Source organism: Pseudonaja textilis, chromosome 3 (assembly GCF_049901715.1).
Source record: "Pseudonaja textilis isolate UNSWEBS1 chromosome 3, rPseTex1.2, whole genome shotgun sequence".
Classification (NCBI taxonomy): Eukaryota; Metazoa; Chordata; class Lepidosauria; order Squamata; family Elapidae; genus Pseudonaja; species Pseudonaja textilis.
The window spans coordinates 52,806,825-52,827,509 of NC_141992.1; the positions used below are offsets into that span (position 1 = coordinate 52,806,825).

At 37.1% G+C, this 20,685-nt stretch overlaps 1 protein-coding gene across 1 annotated transcript in view; it reads left to right on the plus strand.

Annotated features, from left to right (window-relative positions):
- The window catches only part of AHCYL1 (adenosylhomocysteinase like 1), a 44,465-nt gene extending 27,188 nt beyond the window's left edge, over positions 1–17,277 (plus strand). Inside the window, exons 4-17 of the mRNA XM_026706959.2 lie at positions 879–979; positions 1,466–1,568; positions 3,607–3,701; positions 4,524–4,630; positions 5,840–5,956; positions 6,140–6,203; positions 7,516–7,604; positions 11,204–11,274; positions 11,574–11,668; positions 11,755–11,853; positions 12,678–12,746; positions 13,705–13,783; positions 14,629–14,749; positions 15,058–17,277. Coding sequence (XP_026562744.1) covers positions 879–979; positions 1,466–1,568; positions 3,607–3,701; positions 4,524–4,630; positions 5,840–5,956; positions 6,140–6,203; positions 7,516–7,604; positions 11,204–11,274; positions 11,574–11,668; positions 11,755–11,853; positions 12,678–12,746; positions 13,705–13,783; positions 14,629–14,749; positions 15,058–15,064 — 1,217 coding nt within the window. The 3' untranslated portion in view covers positions 15,065–17,277. The remainder of the gene's footprint in view (positions 1–878; positions 980–1,465; positions 1,569–3,606; positions 3,702–4,523; positions 4,631–5,839; positions 5,957–6,139; positions 6,204–7,515; positions 7,605–11,203; positions 11,275–11,573; positions 11,669–11,754; positions 11,854–12,677; positions 12,747–13,704; positions 13,784–14,628; positions 14,750–15,057) is intronic.
- The last annotated feature ends 3,408 nt before the right edge of the window (positions 17,278–20,685 follow it).

A 20,685-nucleotide genomic window follows, 5' to 3' on the forward strand; every position in this document is an offset into this window, starting at 1 on the left:
TTTTAGTCTCCAGTCCATTAATCGTCCTGGTTGCTCTTCTCTGTACTTTTTCTAGAGGCTCAACATCTTTTTTTATAATGTGGTGACCAAAACTGGATGCAATACTCTAGGTGTGGTCTTACTAAGGTCTTATAGAGTGGTATTAGTACCTCCCTTGATCTTGATTGTATCCCTCTGTCAATACAACTTAGGATTGCATTAGCTTTTTTGGCTGCAAGATCCCTCTCACTGTTATTGCTATTGAGCCTGGTTGCATCCAGTCTATATATGTACTTTTGCTTTTTCTTGCAAATATAGTTTATTGTTGGAACCATGGGCCATAATGAAGTAACATAGCATAAAATGCAGAAAAACAAAATAACAATACAATTACGTAACAAAAAGAGTATTAAATATTAAGAGGCCAAAACATGGTAAAGCCAGGGCTAAGTTTAAAGACTTAAAAGTTCTGAGGTTAAATGACAAAAAAAAAAAATGGCAACCTTACTACTAACAGTGGGAAACATATCTGCAAGAAGATAATTCAAAGGTTTGATGTCTGACCCCTTGAATTCACCATCAATACCACGACCATAATTTTATTATAAATAAGATAGTGGAGGAGGTAGTAAATAATATCCTTCATTTGACTGGCACTGCAGAGAAACCCAACAAAGTGCTACAGAAACTCCCTTGAAAATATGCCAAAGGCATGGTCTGCAAGTGACAGGGTGCAAGATTTTTCCCAATGGGACAAACTGTTTATTTCTTTTACCAGAGCAATTGTTTTCTAGGAGTTTTTTATATACATATAATTCTTTCTAGGAACTGAAGATTATTGTTTGCTCAGTAATTGCCATGAGGTTTGTTAAAGATACTTTTGGGTGTTTTTTTTATAGATATGTCTGCACTGATTTCACTAAGGAAACGAGCTCAAGGGGAAAAACCTTTGGCTGGAGCTAAAATAGTGGGATGTACACATATCACAGCACAGACTGCAGTGAGTGTGCCTGTTTTGCTATTTTTATCTTTACTATTTTCTGGGTTCTATCTGTCACCTCCAGAGGAACAAGGGAAGTAATTTCTACAAAGGGGGTAATATAATTACTAAATCGTCTTGATAAATATTTGTACTGTGCAAAGACAATTGGCCTTATAGAACCTCCTAGATCTCAAGTAGCTGATGATTTACTGTGGATTTTAACTGATTACTACAATTATTTGAATTGGAACTACAGTCTGGAATGGAAACGAATGGTTTGGATCTTAGGTAATCCTTTTCTTATGTTCTAAAGGAGCAAGGAGTTGTGGCATTAATTAACAAATCTAGCCTAATTAAACTCTAAAATTAGGTGATTTATAAATGAAATTAAACTTCTGGAATCTAATGGTTCGTGAACTTTTTCATTCTGAGTTTTTTGTTATCCCAATCCAATTAGTAATTACTGAAGCTTTTTAATTGGATGCTGTTTGCGTTATCTCTTAGGTCTTGATTGAGACTCTCTGTGCACTAGGAGCTCAATGCCGATGGTCTGCTTGTAATATTTATTCTACTCAAAATGAGGTGGCTGCTGCCTTGGCTGAGGCTGGTGAGTATCAACTAACTACACAAATAATTTGTGCCAGAGTTAGAAATTACTTATGTATTCATTTTTGCAATATTTACTCATTATGACCTCAGCACTTAAGAATACACAGTGCACCAAGATATTTGGTTATGCAAGAAGATGGTTAACTTTTTCATGTACTGAAACTGTTTTCTGAAGCTTCTCACTAATAAGCTTCATATTTTCAGGAAAAATAAGTGGAATTCATTCAGATGAAAAAAAATCATTATTTTGAAAGAGGGCCTAATTAATGCCAAACTTAATTATTTATCATTGTACAGACTGAGCATAGTATGTTACCTATGTGGATGTGGAAACTGTATAGAAAAAAAACTTTAATTCTGTGATTAAAATGGATCAATGCTAAGTGATTAATAAGATACTAGAGCAAAATTAGATCTTGAGATATGGCTATAATAGTTAATACTATCTATCACAACACTTTCTAATTAGAGAGATGCTGTTTACAACTTTATTGCATTAATTAAATGTATCATTGCAGGGAAACAAAAATAAACAAATATGATACTTACAAAAATGATGGCAAATTTAGGCTGTTCAGATACTTTTCTTTGAAAAGTAGCTCAAAAATATTTTCTCTACTTCATTAGCTATATTGAAAGAAATACAACTGTATTCCTCACGTTGTTTTTAAGACTTTAGAAAAAATAGTGTCGGAGTACTTTGCTAATATCCTTTTCCTAATATTTTTTATAAATTCTCTCTATATGCCCAAGCTGTTGGGAAATCTGCCAGATCTTTTCAAGGTCAGGTAGACTCCCTTGGATCTGTTATAAGAGAATAGGTAACAGTAAAGGGCACTTGTTAGCTTTAAATTGTTTACTCTGTTCTGCATTCATTTTTTCCTATGAACATTCATGTTACAATGAATATTTTGGTCATTGGGTGTCATAAAATGTTTTATACCATTCCACTTCCTGCACATTCTGCCAAGAATCTTCTCTGATGGGTGTTTTTAAAAAAAACAACAACAAGTGACTTCTTGTCTGACCACTATTGCTTGTTTAATTCTAAGAAAGGCATCTGTAAATGTTTCTGATGGATTGCTTTAATATAACTTTCCCCTTCCCCTAAAGGAAAAAACACATGATGCACAGTTCTGTTAATCATAGCAGTCATCATAATGATTGGGATCTGATTCACACAAACAAATTAAAATGGCCAGTTAAACATATGACAAACAAACAAATCACACAACGGCTTAGCATGACCTCTAATGATAGATTGCATTTTTATGTGTGTTCTAGTGATTAAAGCCTGGTTCATGTATAGAAGTAAACCATAATACAGTCCTTGACTTTTGACCACAATTGAGCCCACAATTTATGTTGCTAACTGAGACATTTGTTAAACGAGCTTCGTTCCATTTTACAATCTGTCTTGCCACAGTTAAGTGAATCACTGCAGTTGTTAAGTTAGAATCTGACTTCTCCATTGACTTTGCTTGTCAGATGATTTTAAAAGGTGATTATATGACTCCAAGACACTGCAACTGTCATAAATATGAGTCAGTTACCAAGAGTCTGAATTTTGATTACAAGCCCATGGGAATGCTACAATGGGCATAAGTGTGAAAAACAATCATAAGTCGCTTTTTAGTGCTATTGTGACCTTGCATGGTCACTAAATGAATTGTTGTAAGTTGAGGACTCTTTGTATAGTTTGCCTCTAGCTTACTGTTCAGAAAATAATAGTTAATGAGTTTTGGATTAGTATTAGTACTATATATAAACTTAACAACAAATACCTTTTCTAATAACCTGCTTGTTTAAATTTTCTCAAAGCAAGAAAACCATTAGGTTAATTAAAGTTGGCAAATGTACTGTCTTAACTATATAGCTCTCGCAGAACATGGAAAATATTTTCAACATTCATATAGTTAAAAGTATGTGAAGTAACAGCGTGTTACATTTGCTACATCCTGATATAATACTTAGCTAGGGCAAAATGCAGTAAGCCTTGCTTTTATAAAGTCATGCCTTCGTTGTTGTTTTGTTAGGTGTTGCTGTGTTTGCCTGGAAAGGAGAATCTGAAGATGATTTTTGGTGGTGCATTGATCGCTGTGTAAATATGGATACCTGGCAGCCAAATATGGTAATAGATCATTCCACTAAAATTCCACTGTTCTCATTTTTGTTGTCTTCTCGCGGGGGATCCAAATGCTACTTCAGGAATGCCTAAGATTTTGGCGTGCTGAGTGGAAATATTGCTTGTTTCTTTAACCTAGAAAACAATGTGATACAGTGATCTTGGATGGTGATTATTTAACATGCAGAATATCTAAATCTAGGCATTCCTGTTCATACAGAACTAATTATGTAGGGGGACGAAAGAGCTTCATTTATGTGGGAAACTGAAATGACTCTTGATTTAAATTGTATGGTAAAAAGCACCCAAAGAAGAAGAAAGAACAACATCAGCAAAACAAAAAAACCCAAACCTCTCCTGTTTTTGGAAATAGTTCAAGAGGGAAAATACACACACACACACACACACACGAGAGAGAGAGACAGACAGACAGACAGACACACACACACACAGGGAGAAAGAGAGAGACAGAGAGGGAGAGAGATGAGGGAGAAACAGGGAGAAAGAGAGAGACAGATGAGACAGACAGACAGACAGACAGACACACACACACACACACACACACACACACTGTTCTACCTGCATTTGCACAGTAATTAGTACTGCTGATTTGCACCTTATATCAGATTTCATAACAGTGAAATTTTTTCATTTTTTTGTATTAGAAACCCCACCCCAATTAGTAGCTAGGATACCAAGCCCTGATTTCCTGATCAGTATTTGACTTTATTTTTTAAAATAAGATGAAACCCTACTGTGTATCCTAAGATAAAGTTAGATGAATCAATAATAGAATATCTGAACCAATTATATTTCCCATGTTTGTAGATCTTGGATGATGGTGGAGATCTGACTCATTGGGTTTATAAAAAATATCCCAATGTATTTAAGAAAATCAGAGGCATTGTGGAAGAGAGTGTGACGGGTGTGCACAGGTAACAAAGAACTTCTTTGTCTCTGTTCTTTAAATATGAAGTTTTTGCTGTGTTGCGGCCTATTTATTTCTGTTTTGTAAGCACAAAATTCACAAAAGATCATTATCACAAAACCCTATCGTATAATAGGTCATGACAGAAGGGAGAAACAGTGAAATAAAGCTATAGAGAAAAACGGTACAATGATATTAAGTCAATATGCATATTTGCTTCTTATTTATTTCCCTATTAATACACGGAACTTTATATTATTTTAAAATAAAAATGAAGAAGCTCTTCCTTTTAATTGCTTTATACTACATGTGGGGTTTATGAAGAAGTAATTTACGTGTTCAATGTAATATTCTCTTAACTTAAGAAATGGTTGGAGGTACTCTACTATGTTCACATTTAATTCTTTTTTACTCCTGTTCTCTTTCTCTTACAGTTTTAGTATTAAATGTCTGTGGGAAATGCAACCTGTACTAAGTTTCCAGTAGTAACTCAGGGATGAATTGACAAGCATAAGACATTGTTTTATACCACATCTGACAATAGTGTCAGTTAGTTCAGTAACATCTACACTGGACTTTAGCCAAGGAAGAATATCTACAGCAGTATCTACAAATACTAAAGACTAAATAATTGTGTTATCACTGAGCTGTCACTCAAAATTGAATTAATGGATAAAGAGTATGTTTCCTTGGGTGATGGCTGTTTTTGCTTCCCTTAAGGTAATACAGCTATTCTTTCATAAACTCAATATAATTGGCATTAACAAAGATTTTCCTTAGATATTTGCTATTACTATCACTATTACACATATCACTATGTTCATTAAAGCTTTAGTTATATTGGACTAAATAAATCTTGAAGGTTTCATAATTCTTCCCTATTCTGATCTTTTAATAATTAGAACTCTCTGCATATTCAAAAGATAATTTGTAAAAGAGTCCCATATCTATTGCTGCTACATAAAATTCTTGAGCTTTGCTTCTAACCAAAAACTGTAATAATGTCTCTTTCTGATCCTTGGGTTTCTCATCTGATTTTTAATTAGGGAGCCCATATCTGGGCTGCAGAAATTCAAATGACCCATAGATGGCAGCAGAACAATGTAGAAAAATGTAACTGTTTGCTACTGACTAGGGGTTATCCAAATATTTGCAGCCAAGATATGGCCATCATACTTTAATTTGGAAATATTCCATTCTCCTCTTCTTTTTTCAGATTGTACCAATTATCAAAAGCTGGAAAACTCTGTGTTCCTGCCATGAATGTAAATGATTCTGTCACCAAACAGAAATTTGATAACTTGTACTGTTGCAGAGAGTCTATCTTGGATGGGTGAGTTTGGACTGGAGGGGGGGAAAAATGAACATTCAGGTTTTGTGTCATAACTTTATGTTCTGTTTTATGCCAGAAGTTTAAATCAATACGCTGCTGTGATACACAGTGACTGCAAATTTTACTTTACTGAAGAATCTAAGAGAATAGTGTTTTCACAATGGGTTGCTTTCTTTTCTGTAGTCTAAAGAGAACAACGGATGTTATGTTTGGAGGAAAGCAAGTAGTAGTGTGTGGTTATGGTGAGGTGAGTATTAGAAGTGATCCACAATCCTAATGTCCTTTTAAGAGCTCTCATGAGTACAAGCAAATAGCTAGCTTTATGCAGCCTTCATTATTTGTTATATTCATTATCTGCCTTTTACTAGTAATATTTTCTTGCTTGCTTAATGTACATTTAGCAATTGTGTTGTAACAGAAAATGGTGTATCTAAATTGTAAGCCACACAGAATAATTGCAAGCTGCTATCAGTATTTTTTTACATCACTACAGTCAATAATATATGTAAAATACATCAATTTTATTCAAGATAATCTTATGGAATGTATTATTTCAGCATGGTACTATATGAATGGTAATGTGGAATTCTGCACAATTTTAAAATTTTACAACAGCAGCCTACATAATAATTCATGGAAGTAATGCAAGGGATTGTTTATGCAAGAGACTTAACAGCAAGAAGAATCTGGAATTCTTTCTAGCTGTTCAAAATCACTATTAAAATCTTTCTTTTCCTTTCCTTTCCTTTCCCTTCCCTTCCTTATTTTTTTCTTATACAGCAAAAATTGGCATGTATTTTTCCTCAAAGTTGTGAGTCTTCATTACATGATTAAACAGATAATTGTCATGATCTAGACCTTAGTAATAAATTTAGTAATAAACTGAGCAGAGGAAGTGATAATTTCTTGGCCACATTTTATTTTAAAAACTCCTTTTCTCTCCTGTTTCCTCTCTCTATTGTGGTATTATATTGCCCAACTCAGAAAATAAATCCAACAAATATTTTAATTATTTTTTTTTTCAAAGTTGTTGGTGAGAATTTTTTTTTAACCAAAAGGTATGATGATATCCAAGATATTTAAGATTTGTAAGATAAGAATATAAAGGGCTGAGCTTTCAGGTTATTCATTTTGTTTTTCTTTCCCAGGTATGTATATAGTGCCTAATCCAATTAAAATAAGCAAATACTTTTTTTAAAAAAAAACATATATTTGGAATCAAGCGCAAACATTATAAATTCCATTTTTAATTGCATCAATCAGTTAATTTTATGCAATGAGCCAATACTGTAAATAGTTGTGCAGCCATGAGTAAAGGAAGGAATAGAGGTAACATCTTCATGCCATATTAACAGGAAGACTATTAAGGGGGAGGCTACAGATGACCTCTGGGTATTTTTTCTGCCAGTCCATCAATGTTCATTAATTAATACACCAATTATATACATTTGATTTTTAGCGCAGAAATTTCAAACCAGTTTTATAATTACCTGCTGCTGCTTTTAAGGAAGACATTGTTTTCCAGCTTCTGATTTTGTGTTTATTTTTGGGTACCGCAGGTTGGAAAGGGATGCTGTGCCGCTCTGAAGGCTCTGGGAGCAATTGTTTATATCACAGAGATTGATCCCATCTGTGCCCTTCAAGCCTGGTAAGAGATGAGTTGTTACAAGCATTATTCTTTGACAGCACACAGTAGCTGTCTTTATCACTTTTGGTTGGTTTTCTGGTGACCACTTCGGAAGGTTAAAATGAAACCGATTATTAAAAGTTCTTCTACCTAAAACTTAAAATCAAAGCTATCCTGGTAAGGAAGTATCAGTAGATACTTCCGTAGATTATGTGCTCCTGTATTAGTTTTTTAATGACTTCATGATTAAGATTGTTCCTGAAGATCTGGTGCACAGCTTGATGGAGGGCCTTGGCCATCATCCGGAACTTTTTCCAGATGGTGTAATATGTAATGGTACAACATTTTCCATCCCGTAAACCAGAGGTCTTCAAACTTGACAGCTTTAAGACTTGTGGACTTCAACTTCCAGAATTCCTCCTCCAGTCATGTTAGCTCAGGAATTCTGGGAGTTGAAGTCCACAAGTCTTAAACTTGCCAAGTTTGAAGACCCTTGTGGTAAACAAAGGAGTAAAATTACATGCAGCCCATTAACTTTATAAATGTAATAAAATTCTTCATCACTGAAGATGGATCCTAAGGAAAGGATTAAATCCATATCTTTTAAATAGAAGGGAGCTCATATCCTGCCCCACAGGATAACAAAACCATTCTGACCAATCATCTTCAAGCTGATCAGTGGGGCAATAATAGGCCACAGACAAGATGCTTTTGGCAGCTGAAATTTAAAACATGGGGGAAAAGTGGTGCTTCAAAGCCAGCTCAGAAAAGCTGGGCCAAGCTAAAAAGGGAGAGCTTCCTGATGCAAAACAAAGCAAAGGCAAATTATAGCACAAGCAACCAAACTACCCCAAGAAATTTGTGGTACAACCAGATTTCTGCTTGTTCTTAACCTAGATCCCCCACCCCCACCCCACCAAATAATAGATGTGGCATATGCAAGATTTTTAAGAATCCGCATTAGGTATATTTTACAGCAGGGGTCCCCAACCACCGGGCCCTGGACTGGTACCGGTCCGTGGAACATTTTCTACCGGGCCACCGGTTTGCTGGGCGCCGCCATCTTGTTTTGATGAGAAAGTGCTTCCGGTGAGCTTTTCAGGTTGGAAAGCGGCGTTTGGGTCCTGAAGGAATCCTCACGCCTTAGTTTCATTGAAGGGGGGGGCTTTGAACAAAACTAAGGCGCGAGGATTCTTTCAGCACCCAAGGCAAGGCGAGCCGAGCGACCGTCCCGAAACCCATCGACAAAGGTACAAAGCAGGAGTTGAAGGTGGCGGGGAGAAGCGGGGGACGGCTGGCTGGCCGGTCGCTTGGCTCACCTTGCCATGCGTGCTGATGCCGGTACCGGGCCGCAGATCATTTTGTGATGCCGGTACCAAGCCGTGGCACAAAAAAGGTTGGGGGCCACTGATCTAACCGATCTGCAAATAGCGGATCATGTACTGTAATTCATCTTATTTGATCTTCTCTTTTGAAGGAGACAAATTACCAGCCTTTCACAGACTTGAGTTATTTATAAAAATAATAAAGGCAGGATAAAAAAAACTAACATAAAAAACCCTGTAAAACAGGGGTCACCAACCTTTTCGACCTCAGGGACCAGCAAACTCATACTTTTAAATCCCGAGGACCACTAATACAACTTTTTTAAAAAAGATAATAAATTTAATATAAAATCTTTATTTTTTATATTAAAGATAAATTTAATATTAAAAATTTAATTTTTATTATATATATAAAATACTAATTTAATTATAACAAAATCGTAAATGCTTAATCATAACTGTGGGGCAGAGCAAAGGGAAAAGAGGGACCTCTCTCATCCTTTGTGGGGGAAGAGGGAGGATTTAAGAAGCCACATGGTGCCTGGAAACTGAGAAGATCTGGTTGGGGAGGAACCGGCTCCCCCTGAAACGGAAGAAAAGTAGAGGAAACCTCTCCCTCCTTTGCCAGGTGTGGCTGCCTGGAGTTGGGGGTGTGGGAAGGAGGGCCGGGCTGAAAGTGCCGACGAAGATGGGCTCCTAATAACCAAGCAACACCCCCCCCTTCAGCCTCCGCATAAGAGGAGGATTCCCCAAGGCTAAGCTCCAGGTTTCTCTCCCCCCACATTCCAAGCAGAGAAGGACCCCTCCCTGTGTGGAGGCCGAAGGTTTCGAGCCCAGAAAAGCTGAAGCTGTCGCCTGCACAAACAGGCTGGATATTAGGAGCCCATCTTCCTCAGCGCTCTTTGGGTTTGTGCATTTGGTCTCTTTCCCCCCCTTCCCCCCGCCACCACATGCCAAAGGAAAGCCAGCCGGGCTTCTCCTTCCCTCCTACCCTTCCCCCTGCTCTCTTCCCACCACTCAGTCCTAGTTCGGGACAGAGAAGAATGTGCTGGAAACATGTTGGCATTTCCAACACATCTTCCTCCGGTGCTCACCTGCAATTCTTCGCATTCCTTCAGGCCTAGCTTGCTGAGGAGGGGAGAGCAGCCCTGAAGTCTCTGCTGCCCCCCCCCTCCCCCAGGAAAAGAAAGTGAGCAGAAACAGCTCTTGCTGGGGGAAAAGAGCAGAGATTGGAAGGAACAGGCAACAGAAAGCGGCACTTTTCAAAGGCGGCAGCTTCCGTCTTCTCTTGCCTGTGCCTTCCTTGATCTGAGCTCTTTTGCCCCAGGGAGAGCTATATTTCTGCTTGCTTTTCCGGTGCTTTCCCTGGGCAGCAATGGCTGGGGCCATGGGGAGGGGGGGGGGGCAGCAGAGCAGAGCACCGACAAGGATGAGAAAACTGATGCCGACGTCCCATTCCGGACCTCTGAACTGGATGGTGAGTGCAGACTTGCCCACTCTGCCCACTCCCACCACCACCAGCCAGTACCTTTCTTGCCCTGGGCCGTCCCTACAGCCTGTGGCCATAGAGGAAGAGCCCAGGCCAGGAGAAGCAAACTGGAAGATGCAGGAGTGCCGCACAAATGCAAGTAGTGCGGCGCTCCTGCACCTTCCGGCCATCTCCATTGCCGCTTCAGTCCACCTGTGCCACCAGCCCCCTCTTGCTGCAACAGCACCATTACCTCGTCCTGCCTGTTGAGGGCTGCACTGCTTTTTGCAGGTTTGAGCTCGGCTGAAGGGTGGGATCCAGCGGCTGGGTGGGCCATAATCCAGGGTGCAGCCTGGATTAATTGCTTTGGGGAGTGCTTTGGGGGGACATTTCTCTGTGGCCCACCAAAATTTTCTCGTGGCCCACCAGTTGGAGATCACTGCTTTAAAACATAGCAAAACAAATTGGTTTGGATTCTTTAACAGTATTAACAGTATTAATAAGAACAGATGTAGTTTTATTAATTCAGGTACTGTAACTTACAATGTATGTCAAGAATTCCTTTACATTTCGGTAATAGTGAAATTATTTTTATTGAATCCTCTGAAAATACCTTTGTATCAACTTATTTATGAAATAAGTTATTGAACAATACCATCATTTAAATAACAATTTACAAATAGATATATTCAGTTGTGCTGCAATATTGAGAATGGATTTTTAATTTATTCGATTTTGAGAAGTTGGTAAGATGGACATATTGTTCATCCTATTGTTTTGCAGCGTTGTGATCAGTGTTCCTTTATTCTTTCATTTCTGTGTGGTAGCATGGATGGATTTCGGGTAATGAAACTCAATGAAGTAATTCGTCAGATGGATGTAGTCATAACCTGCACAGGTAAAACATTCTGAGAAGGATAAATAATGTGCCTGTTTTAAGTTCCTGTTATTTCCCAGCAGTGAAATTTTAAAATTCCGTTTTTCTATTTTTGGATGGTTAAAGATTAGACTTCCCTGCTCAAAGCTCAATGTTAAAATAATGTATGAATCTTCAAAGTGTTGGGAAATATTAGTTATATAACTTGCTGTTTTGTTCTATATATAAAATTTGGAATTAATAATTTAAGGACAGGCAAGGAAAAATAGGATAGTTAAAGTAAATCATCAGCTTGCTTTAGATGCCTTTTTTCAATGTAGGGAATAAGAATGTGGTGACCAGAGAACATTTGGATCGAATGAAGAATAGTTGCATTGTATGTAACATGGGACATTCCAACACTGAAATTGATGTGGTGAGTATTTATTATCCTTGGTTTCTCTTTTCTCTTCTCCCAATGAAATCTTGTAGTTGAACCTTTCTGAATGTTTCCCGTCTTAGGCTAGTCTTCGTACCCCAGAACTTACATGGGAGCGGGTACGTTCTCAGGTGGATCATGTAATCTGGCCTGATGGCAAACGAGTTGTTCTACTAGCTGAGGTATGTGTAGAAAGATTCAGGTATGTTTTAAACTGTTTCTCAAGATCCACGATTGTGAAAAATAGCATGGTGTGGTACCTAGCTATAAATCATTACAAATAAGAATAAATTATTCTGGCAAGCAATTATGGAACTGAAACAAAAAGCATTTTTTTCTGTACAATTCAGAGTATTTCAGTTGTGCAGAAATGCAAAGCCAACAAGATCAATGTGGATGTGGATGCCCCCTTATTTCTAGATTGGGCAGTTCCTTTTGGGTTCAGCTACTCTTAACATCTGAAATTGATTATTTTTCCAATGATGATGTTAATTTCCTCACATCTAAACTATACAGACTATCTCAGTTTTTCAGGATTTGAAAGATTTAAAATATTATTTAATAATTTCAGATCAACTCCACATTTCTTGTATTTGGTAAAGTGAATTGAAACTGAACTGTGCTCAGTTTTAATGGCTCTAATCCCAGGGTGTCATACTCAAGGCCCGGGGGCCAAATCCTGGAAAGAGTGATGGACTGGCCCACGGTGCCTCTGCCAGCAAAAAATGGAGCCCTCCCGAGCTCCATTTTCACTGGCAGAGGGTTGCAGGAGACTGTTGCAACTGAAATTGGAGCTCAGGAGCCTGTTTTCACTGGCAGAGTGCTCGAGACTCCACAGGTACCTCTGACACGAGTGACGTTGAGCTGGCCATGCCCACCCTGGCCCCCTGAAGTCAAACACAACCCTGATGTGGCCCTCAATGAAATCAAGTTTGACACCCCTGCTCTAATCCATGTTTACCATTTGCAGTTATCTCAGAGGTGTTTTGTTTTGTTTTTAACATAGGGGCGACTTCTCAATCTAAGCTGTTCAACTGTTCCTACTTTTGTCCTGTCCATCACAGCTACCACTCAGGTATTCAGTTGCCAATACTTAACTTAGGCACTTTGCCTTAGTCTGCATTTGCAATGTATTGAATGTGAAGAAAGAAAATAGAAGAAATCTATACATAATATAGATGATCTGTAGTATTAGCATACATATGAAACATAGAGGTTCTGCAGCAGTCACCAAAGAATAAATTTCCTACAATACAGGCTTTGGGTACAAATGTTTAACTAAAATGAAAGCATGAAAAATGACTTCATCTGAATAATGTGAGGAATTACAGGAAGCAGAATTTGCTTGTTGTAGAAAACCCCACCCGTTACTTATTTGAAGAGTGTGCAGCTTTCTTTTTATTTATTAAATGTCATTCATTTATTTCTGAATTTTCCCCTGTCCCTACCCATGTGTATCAGGTGTTTTATTATAAAAAAAAAGTTTAAATTCCTTGAAATGTGAAACCTCACCTTGCATAATGAATCCTTAGACAACATATTAAAGTTACTACCTCATTCTATTGTCCAAATGGTCTTCTTTAAAGGCAGTTAATTGTGCTTTATTTTGGTACTTATGCCTTTGAAAACATACTTGATTTATATAAAAGCTATACATGTTAAGGGGGAGAGGCTTTTTTTCTGTTAAATGGCTTCAGTTACACGTCTCAGTTTAAATATTACAGTTAACTTAATAACATGTTCTCATTTTTCCCAAATCACTGCTTGTGCATTATGGGCAAAATATATATTGGTCACTTCCTTTTCATTTAGAATGTATTGTGTCTAAAATAAAAAAAAACATTCTATCTGTCTGATAATCTACATATATAATACTTTAGTACTTTCTTCAGTTATCCATTAATGCTAGGAGTCCCACAATCCAGAATTTAAGTATATTTACTATTTCTAAATAAATGTCTTTATCACTGGCCATATTAGAACCTCAGTATAATCTCTGCAGTTGTTAATTTCAGCATCTCTGATTTTAATAGGCTCTGGCTTTGATTGAGCTTTACAATGCTCCTGAGGGAAGATACAAACAAGATGTATATCTGTTGCCTAAGAAGATGGGTAAGCAAATAATCAGTGACTTCTTAACTGTAATTCATTGATTATTGAACAATAGCTTCTGTATTGAAGGAGACTTTGAAATGTAAGCCATGTCTGTCTGTATGTATGTATGTCTGCCTACCTATAGTTTGGTATACTTGTGGTTTGCATTACCTACCCATTTCATATTAGACCAATGAGCTTTAATCCATTTTAATTCTAATGTTTTTTTATAAATAGATCTTTTAATCAAAACTATTTAATTATTTTTTACTTAGTGCATTTATATTTTATTACCCAGATTCTGAACTTAATATAAACTTGGCATGCAATTAAAACTCTCGGATAATAGGATATGCAATTAAAAGAGTTGCCAGCACCAAAATAAGAAATTTGAAAAAGGAAATTGCATAAAATCTGAGGAAATTGCATAAATAATTGTTTTCATAGGGCACTAATAAAGTTGCTGATTAGTACATCAATGAAACATTCAGTTTGAAAAATACAAAGTAGAAGCAATTACTATGCTTTTAGGTAATTAGAAAAGAAATATTCAATATTTAGAACGGGGAGTGTCAAGATCTTTTTACCTCTTAAATCATGTGCATTTCAAAATCAAAATGTAAAAGAATAAAAAGATCCACATTAGAATGATGAGGGAGCAAAAGTCAAGAAAATACTCAGTATATTATCTTTCTGCCTCAGTATTCGTGCAATCTGTAATAATGGCTCTGTTACACCTTGCAGATAGTCTCACCTAGAGACTAATGTATTTTTCAGATCACCTTCTTAAATCTTTGAGACAGTATAAACAATTCTTTAAAAAGCTTAAACTAATAGCTATCTTTCTTTCTTGACCTTCCTAGATGAATATGTTGCCAGCTTGCATCTGCCATCATTTGATGCTCATCTGACAGAACTAACAGATGACCAAGCAAAATATTTGGGACTCAATAAGAATGGGCCCTTCAAACCAAACTATTATAGGTAAGATATCCATAAGTTAAAATGAGAAAGAGCTTTAATGGCTGTACTTTGTTACAACAGAATGAATAGAATAGTGTCATCATTTCTCAGTGATAAGCTATTGTTGTTGGCTTTTCTATATTCCCAGCCTAACCCTGATAATGTGGTTATAAAATAAATAAATAAACATCTAAATTCACATCTACACACACACACACAATTTGAACAAAGAAAGATTATATTTGGTAGGGGCAACAAATTTGATGCCCAAACAGTACTTGGTCTTGCACCCTGCTTAACTTTGTCTTTTTTTCTGTCCTTTGCTGTAGGTACTGATGGACCGTAATGCTGAAGAACCAGACCACATAATATACACAAGAGCTTTAGCAGAAATATTTTTAAATAACTTTTTGTGTGTCACTTTGGAAGACTTTTGTTTTATTCATGTGATTATATTATCCTATCCAGTTCTTTTTAATATTTCCCTGTCTCAGTATTGACCCTGCAAACAATTTGAGATTCCTTGCTACACCACCAGAGAAGTAATGTGGTTTTAATTCTTTTCCTCTGGTACTGGGAAGAGGATTTCCACTGGTGATGTGGGGCATTCTCTTCATGTAATTTTGTTTTTTAATTTAAAAATTTCAGAGCACCTTAGTTGTAGCTGGTAGAATTGCAGAATATTAAGAGTACTATTTTTTCTGTGGGAAAATTAATTGCAAATTCTAAATTGCCTTAATGAGCCCCTATTTATTAGCTGCTACATCAGTGTTCCTTCTCCTCCATGGGAACAGACTTGACACCTTGTGGCCAGTTGGGTTATAGGTGTATATTCCACAAATGCCTAATCTTCATTCTTTATGTGGAAAAATGTCCTCTTGATTTCAGTAGGACAATATCACCTATTATTTATGATCAATTAAGATATTTTTTCATACTTCAAGTGTATAACTGCATGCCTGGTTATACTAAATGTAGGCAGTTTTAACTTCTCTTTTTAAGTTGCTAGGGTGCTAAACTGAATTGAAATGGATATGGCTATCCATTTTTAAAACATTTCAATTTTTGATTATTTTATTTTATTTTTTCTGCTTTAAACCAAGGTGTACCCATATCATATTCTTAAAGGCTGTGGTTTAAAAAATTAATTTGCTTCTGGTTTGATAAACTAGAGAGACTATTTTAGTTAATACTGCGCAGAATTGTGGGACCACCAACAACCTGATTAGCCCTCTTAAACTGAGATAGCATCTCATGTTCTCCATTCCTTCATTCACATAGCACAGGAAACATTTGAATGATCATTTATGGTAGGTTTTAAGATGCTAGAGAGAGTTACTCATTGCGTAAGGTGCTTCCCTCCATCTTCAGGCTCCATTTGTACCAAATGAATAGTGAAGGTGGATCCCTTTCCATTGGCACTACTATTTCAAGTGCTCTGCTGCTTTAATTTTTTTATGCTAGTAATTAGTATATTCTGTCCAGTTAATATGATGCACTGGTATCTCTCCTGAGAGATTATAGTACAGCCCGGGTTTCATATTATAGTGCCATGAAATGGAGAGGGAGAGGGGGAGAGGAGCTTCATGATTAGAAAAAGCAAATGTTAAGTGAAAGATGGTGAATCAAGCCAATTGCTGGGATCTGATCTGCTGAAGTATCAAGGGATAGCGTCAGTGAACCAGAGATTTTGTAAACGTAATGACCAACTTTGATCCCCGCCCCCCCGCTTTTTTATGTAATCCTTGTGGAAAATTAGATGTAAATATTGAACATGTCATTATTAGCTCCTTCATAAGTTTTGTCCCACTGTTGTATGATAAAGGCCTTTGGTAGTTAGTCCTTCACTGAAGAGAGTAAAGCACTTACAATTTAATGAGGACTCTGAAACACCAAACATTTGCACATCCATCATGCTTGCTCTCTGTTTCTAAATGACTCCCTCAATAAGTATCCAAATAGGTATTCCTTTTTGGCAGTAGCATAGTGACATCTACTAATCTTGCAGAATGATGCAGGACATTGACTTTTAGTAGATAAGCTCTGCTTCAAGATGTTCATATTCCCTCTGTTTCAGAATCTGACTTTAAGTTTGGCCAGGCCAAATTATTGTTTTCTTGATTGCACAATAATCCCAGCTTGAACATACTTTTTTTTCAAATATTTCATTGGGAAGACATCTTGAATTTATTGTTTACTTTTCACAGCACTCTTAAAATTTCTTGTAACAGAATTAGCTAAATCCAGCAGAGTGTATTCCAGAAAGGCTTCCAGAAGTTTAGGAGGGCTTTTTCATTCCATTTCTCTGCCTCTATGTTGCAATGTCGATAAATATCTTAGCTAAGGGCTCCATCTCTGTATAAGCCATGAAATAAATTCTCATACCTAGCAACACCTCAGTTCAATCAGAGGGAGCATGTTATAGCATTAGTCCAGATGGGGATAGGTTTATTTTGTATATGAATGATTTTTAATGAATGCAATATTAATAATCCTTGCAAATGAGCAATAATCATTACGCAAAGTCTGAATAAATAATTAGAAAGCTATCTCTGACTTCACTATTCTTTTCTTCTGCTTAAGTAATGCTATATTACTGTTTTGCCTCTTTACAACTGGAAACCTACTCATCCTCTTTTGAACAGAGTAAAAGAAGTATGGATTGAGGAAGATATACAGGTAGTCCTTGACTTACAACAGTTCAGTTAGTGACTGTTCAAAGTTACAATGGCACTGAAAAAAGTGACTTATCACCGTTTTCACACTTATGCAGCATTCCCTTGGTCATGTGATCAAAATTCAGAATTTTGGCAACTGACTCATATTTAGTACAGTTGCAGTATTCCGGGGTCATGTGATCACCTTTTACTACATAACAAGCAAAGTCAATGGGGAAGCCAGATTCACTTAACAACCATGTTACTAACTTAACAACTGCTATAATTCACTTAACAATTGCAGCAAGAATGGTCATAAAATGGGGCAAAACTCACTTAACAAATGTTTCACTTAGCAACATAAATTTTGGGCTCAATTGTGGTTGTAAGTCAAGGACTATCTATACTATATTTCTCTTGAAGCATACCTATCCTTTCCTCCCCTAACAAGTTTTGTGGGGAAGAAATAACTTGTGTTGTGCTATCCTCGAAAACTACAAAACATCAAGGGAAAATATCGTGCTAAAATCTGTCTAGAAAATATCTGCAGTAGATCTAAGCCAATTCTCATTAATCCACATGGTTCTTTTTTGTTATTGCCAGTACTTATTATAAAGTATATAACTTAATCCAATATATAACTTAATGAAAATTATTAAAGTTCAGCAAAGATAGATTTATAGATTGGATACTACTTGAATATTCACTTATATAAAAGTATGCTGTTCAAAACAAAGAACATAAATTCATGCTTAACCTAAAACTGCTTTGAATCATCCTCTGGTCATGGTTTTTCATATAAAAGGGTAGGTTTGCCATAACGGATTTTTTAAAAGTGGCCTTTCAATTGGTTGGTGACCTAACAGCCATATCTGTGAAGTGGCTTGCCATGGCCTAAGATTTTACCTTCTCCGTTTAGTCTACCGGCCCTAGATTTCATCCTGGCTTCCCATCCAAATATTAACCTGTTTAGATCTAGATCAGTTGGGTTAGCTAGACGCTGCCACCTGGCTGAGCAGAAATAAAAATGAAATGTCCTTAAATTGAACTTCACTATTGGTGATGTCATGGAAAAAGACATGCAGTTTTCTTGGCACCAGTATAGAGGTGGTTCCTACTGCTAACTTCTAAAATTGTGTGGGATTTTTTTTTCCAACTTCCCACTCTAGCTTTTCATCTCTGGAGTAAGAAATCTATTTTAAAGTTTATTAACATAGTGTACGTAGAGATTATACCACCTGAGATTTCTCAGAAAACAACAACTGAATGAAAAACTGCTGGTGACCTCCTACCGCTGCACCATAGAGAGTATCTTAACTTACTGCACCTCTGTATGGTTTGCCAATTGCACACTGACAGATAGGAAACCACTCCAGAGGGTTAATGCCATTGCCCATTGGTTGCCCTCTCCCCTCTTTGGAAGAGCTTTATAGCTCCCGCTGCCTTAAGAAAGTTCAAAACATTCTCAAAGATCCATCTCATCCTGGGAACCTTTTTTTTGAACTATTACCATCTGTCAGATGGTACAGAATAATAAAAACAAGGACAAATGGGCTGAAAAACAGCTTCTATCCCAGGGCAGTAGCTGTTTTGAATTCTGCTGTATAGTGCAGTGTTGGTGTGGTGTTGGAGGTTTCCAGTTCAATGTGTGAAGGGTGAAGGATGTGTGTTTGTGTTTATGGTCATGGTCATGATGTGCACTGAAGATGATGTTTGATTTTGTTGTACGAGGTGCAATGGCAATAAACTAAACTAAATGAATAGCCAGAATGTAGTCTAGGGCAGGGGTCGCCAACCTTTTGGACCTCAGGGACCACCAAACATAATTTTAAATTCCAGGGTCCACTAACTGGTTCTGTGGGCATGGCCTAATTTGTGGGTGTGGCTTGGTGGTCATGTGACTGGCTGGGCATGGCTTGTATGCAAATATTATAAATATTTATATAAATATTGAATTTTTTATAAAAAATGAACAACATGATAATTCAACAGGATGGTATAGTGAATACAGATTTGAAGAACAAAATGTAATTTGGCAGGCATATGCAGCAGCTGTCAGGGAGCACTGAAAAGCAATGTATCTTTTCCCAAAAATGCCTGCACATCACATTTCACCCTTCAAATCCAGGTCGCTGTACAGCCACATTTTATGGTACTGTTACTTTCTTTGGAACTTGAAATTTGATAATATAGCCTTTAAGAAGCACACATGAATAAAGAAACTTTAATCATCTGGTATACCTAAAGTTTGGCTTTCAGTAAGTCTCCCTCTGCCTAGAAATATTATAAAAGCTTAGTGTTAATAAAAATTTCATTTAATTGTGAATTAGGTGTTAACAGATGAATTAACTCTTCATAGCTGCAAAATAAAAGGCACAAAATTTTGAGCTCCATTAAACGCTTACATTTTTACATTGAATCATAAAGTACTTTTTCTACTAATATAGATGTACGATATTTTTCTTGGTGTGTATCAGCCCAATTTCAAATACCATGTTCACACTGAATAAATACCCACTTATAAAAACAATTGCGTTCGGCATGTTATATTTTAATAGAGCTACTGTATCAAACCCGTTAGATAGCAGCAAAAAGAGCCTGGTTTTTATTTACTCCAGGTAGTAACCGTCCCAATTTATACGCTATAGGCTTCGTTCTCCTGGCAAATGACATTATAACAAGGTATTTTTAAGCAACACCATAAACGGTTAAAAAAAGAAAAGACTACACGGACCAACGTTATTATATTTCTGTTGCACACTAATACCCTTAAAGGTAAACTTGCAAATTTGTCTGAAATGGTAAAGGTCTCCTGCTAGAGCAGGGGATTGGACTAGAAGACCTCCAAGGTTCCTTCCAGCTCTATAATTCTGAATAATTCCGCTTGGATTGCAAAAATCCACGCGACCACGAGATTGCAAAGGGTTAACTTCCAACGGTCATTCGGATTTTTGCAACCCAGATCTTGTAACTCTCGACTTAATTTCGGCAGAATACGCAGAACTAAAATTTAGTTGATAAAGCTCATAAGGCAACGCAGGACACCAGCAACAGTTTCACCTAAAAGGCTCTGGGAAACCCCAGAAGGGGAGGTTTGAGGGTGGCGTGAGGCAACCAAGACGACTCCGTTCCGCATTCGTCCCGCATGCCTTACAGCAGAGGTCTCCAACCTTGGCCACTTTAAGACTCGTGGACTTCAATTCCCATAATTCTCCAGCCAGCATAGCTTGCTGGAGAATTCTGGGAGTTGAAGTCCACAAGTCTTAAAGTGGCCAAGGTTGGAGACCTCTGCCTTACAGT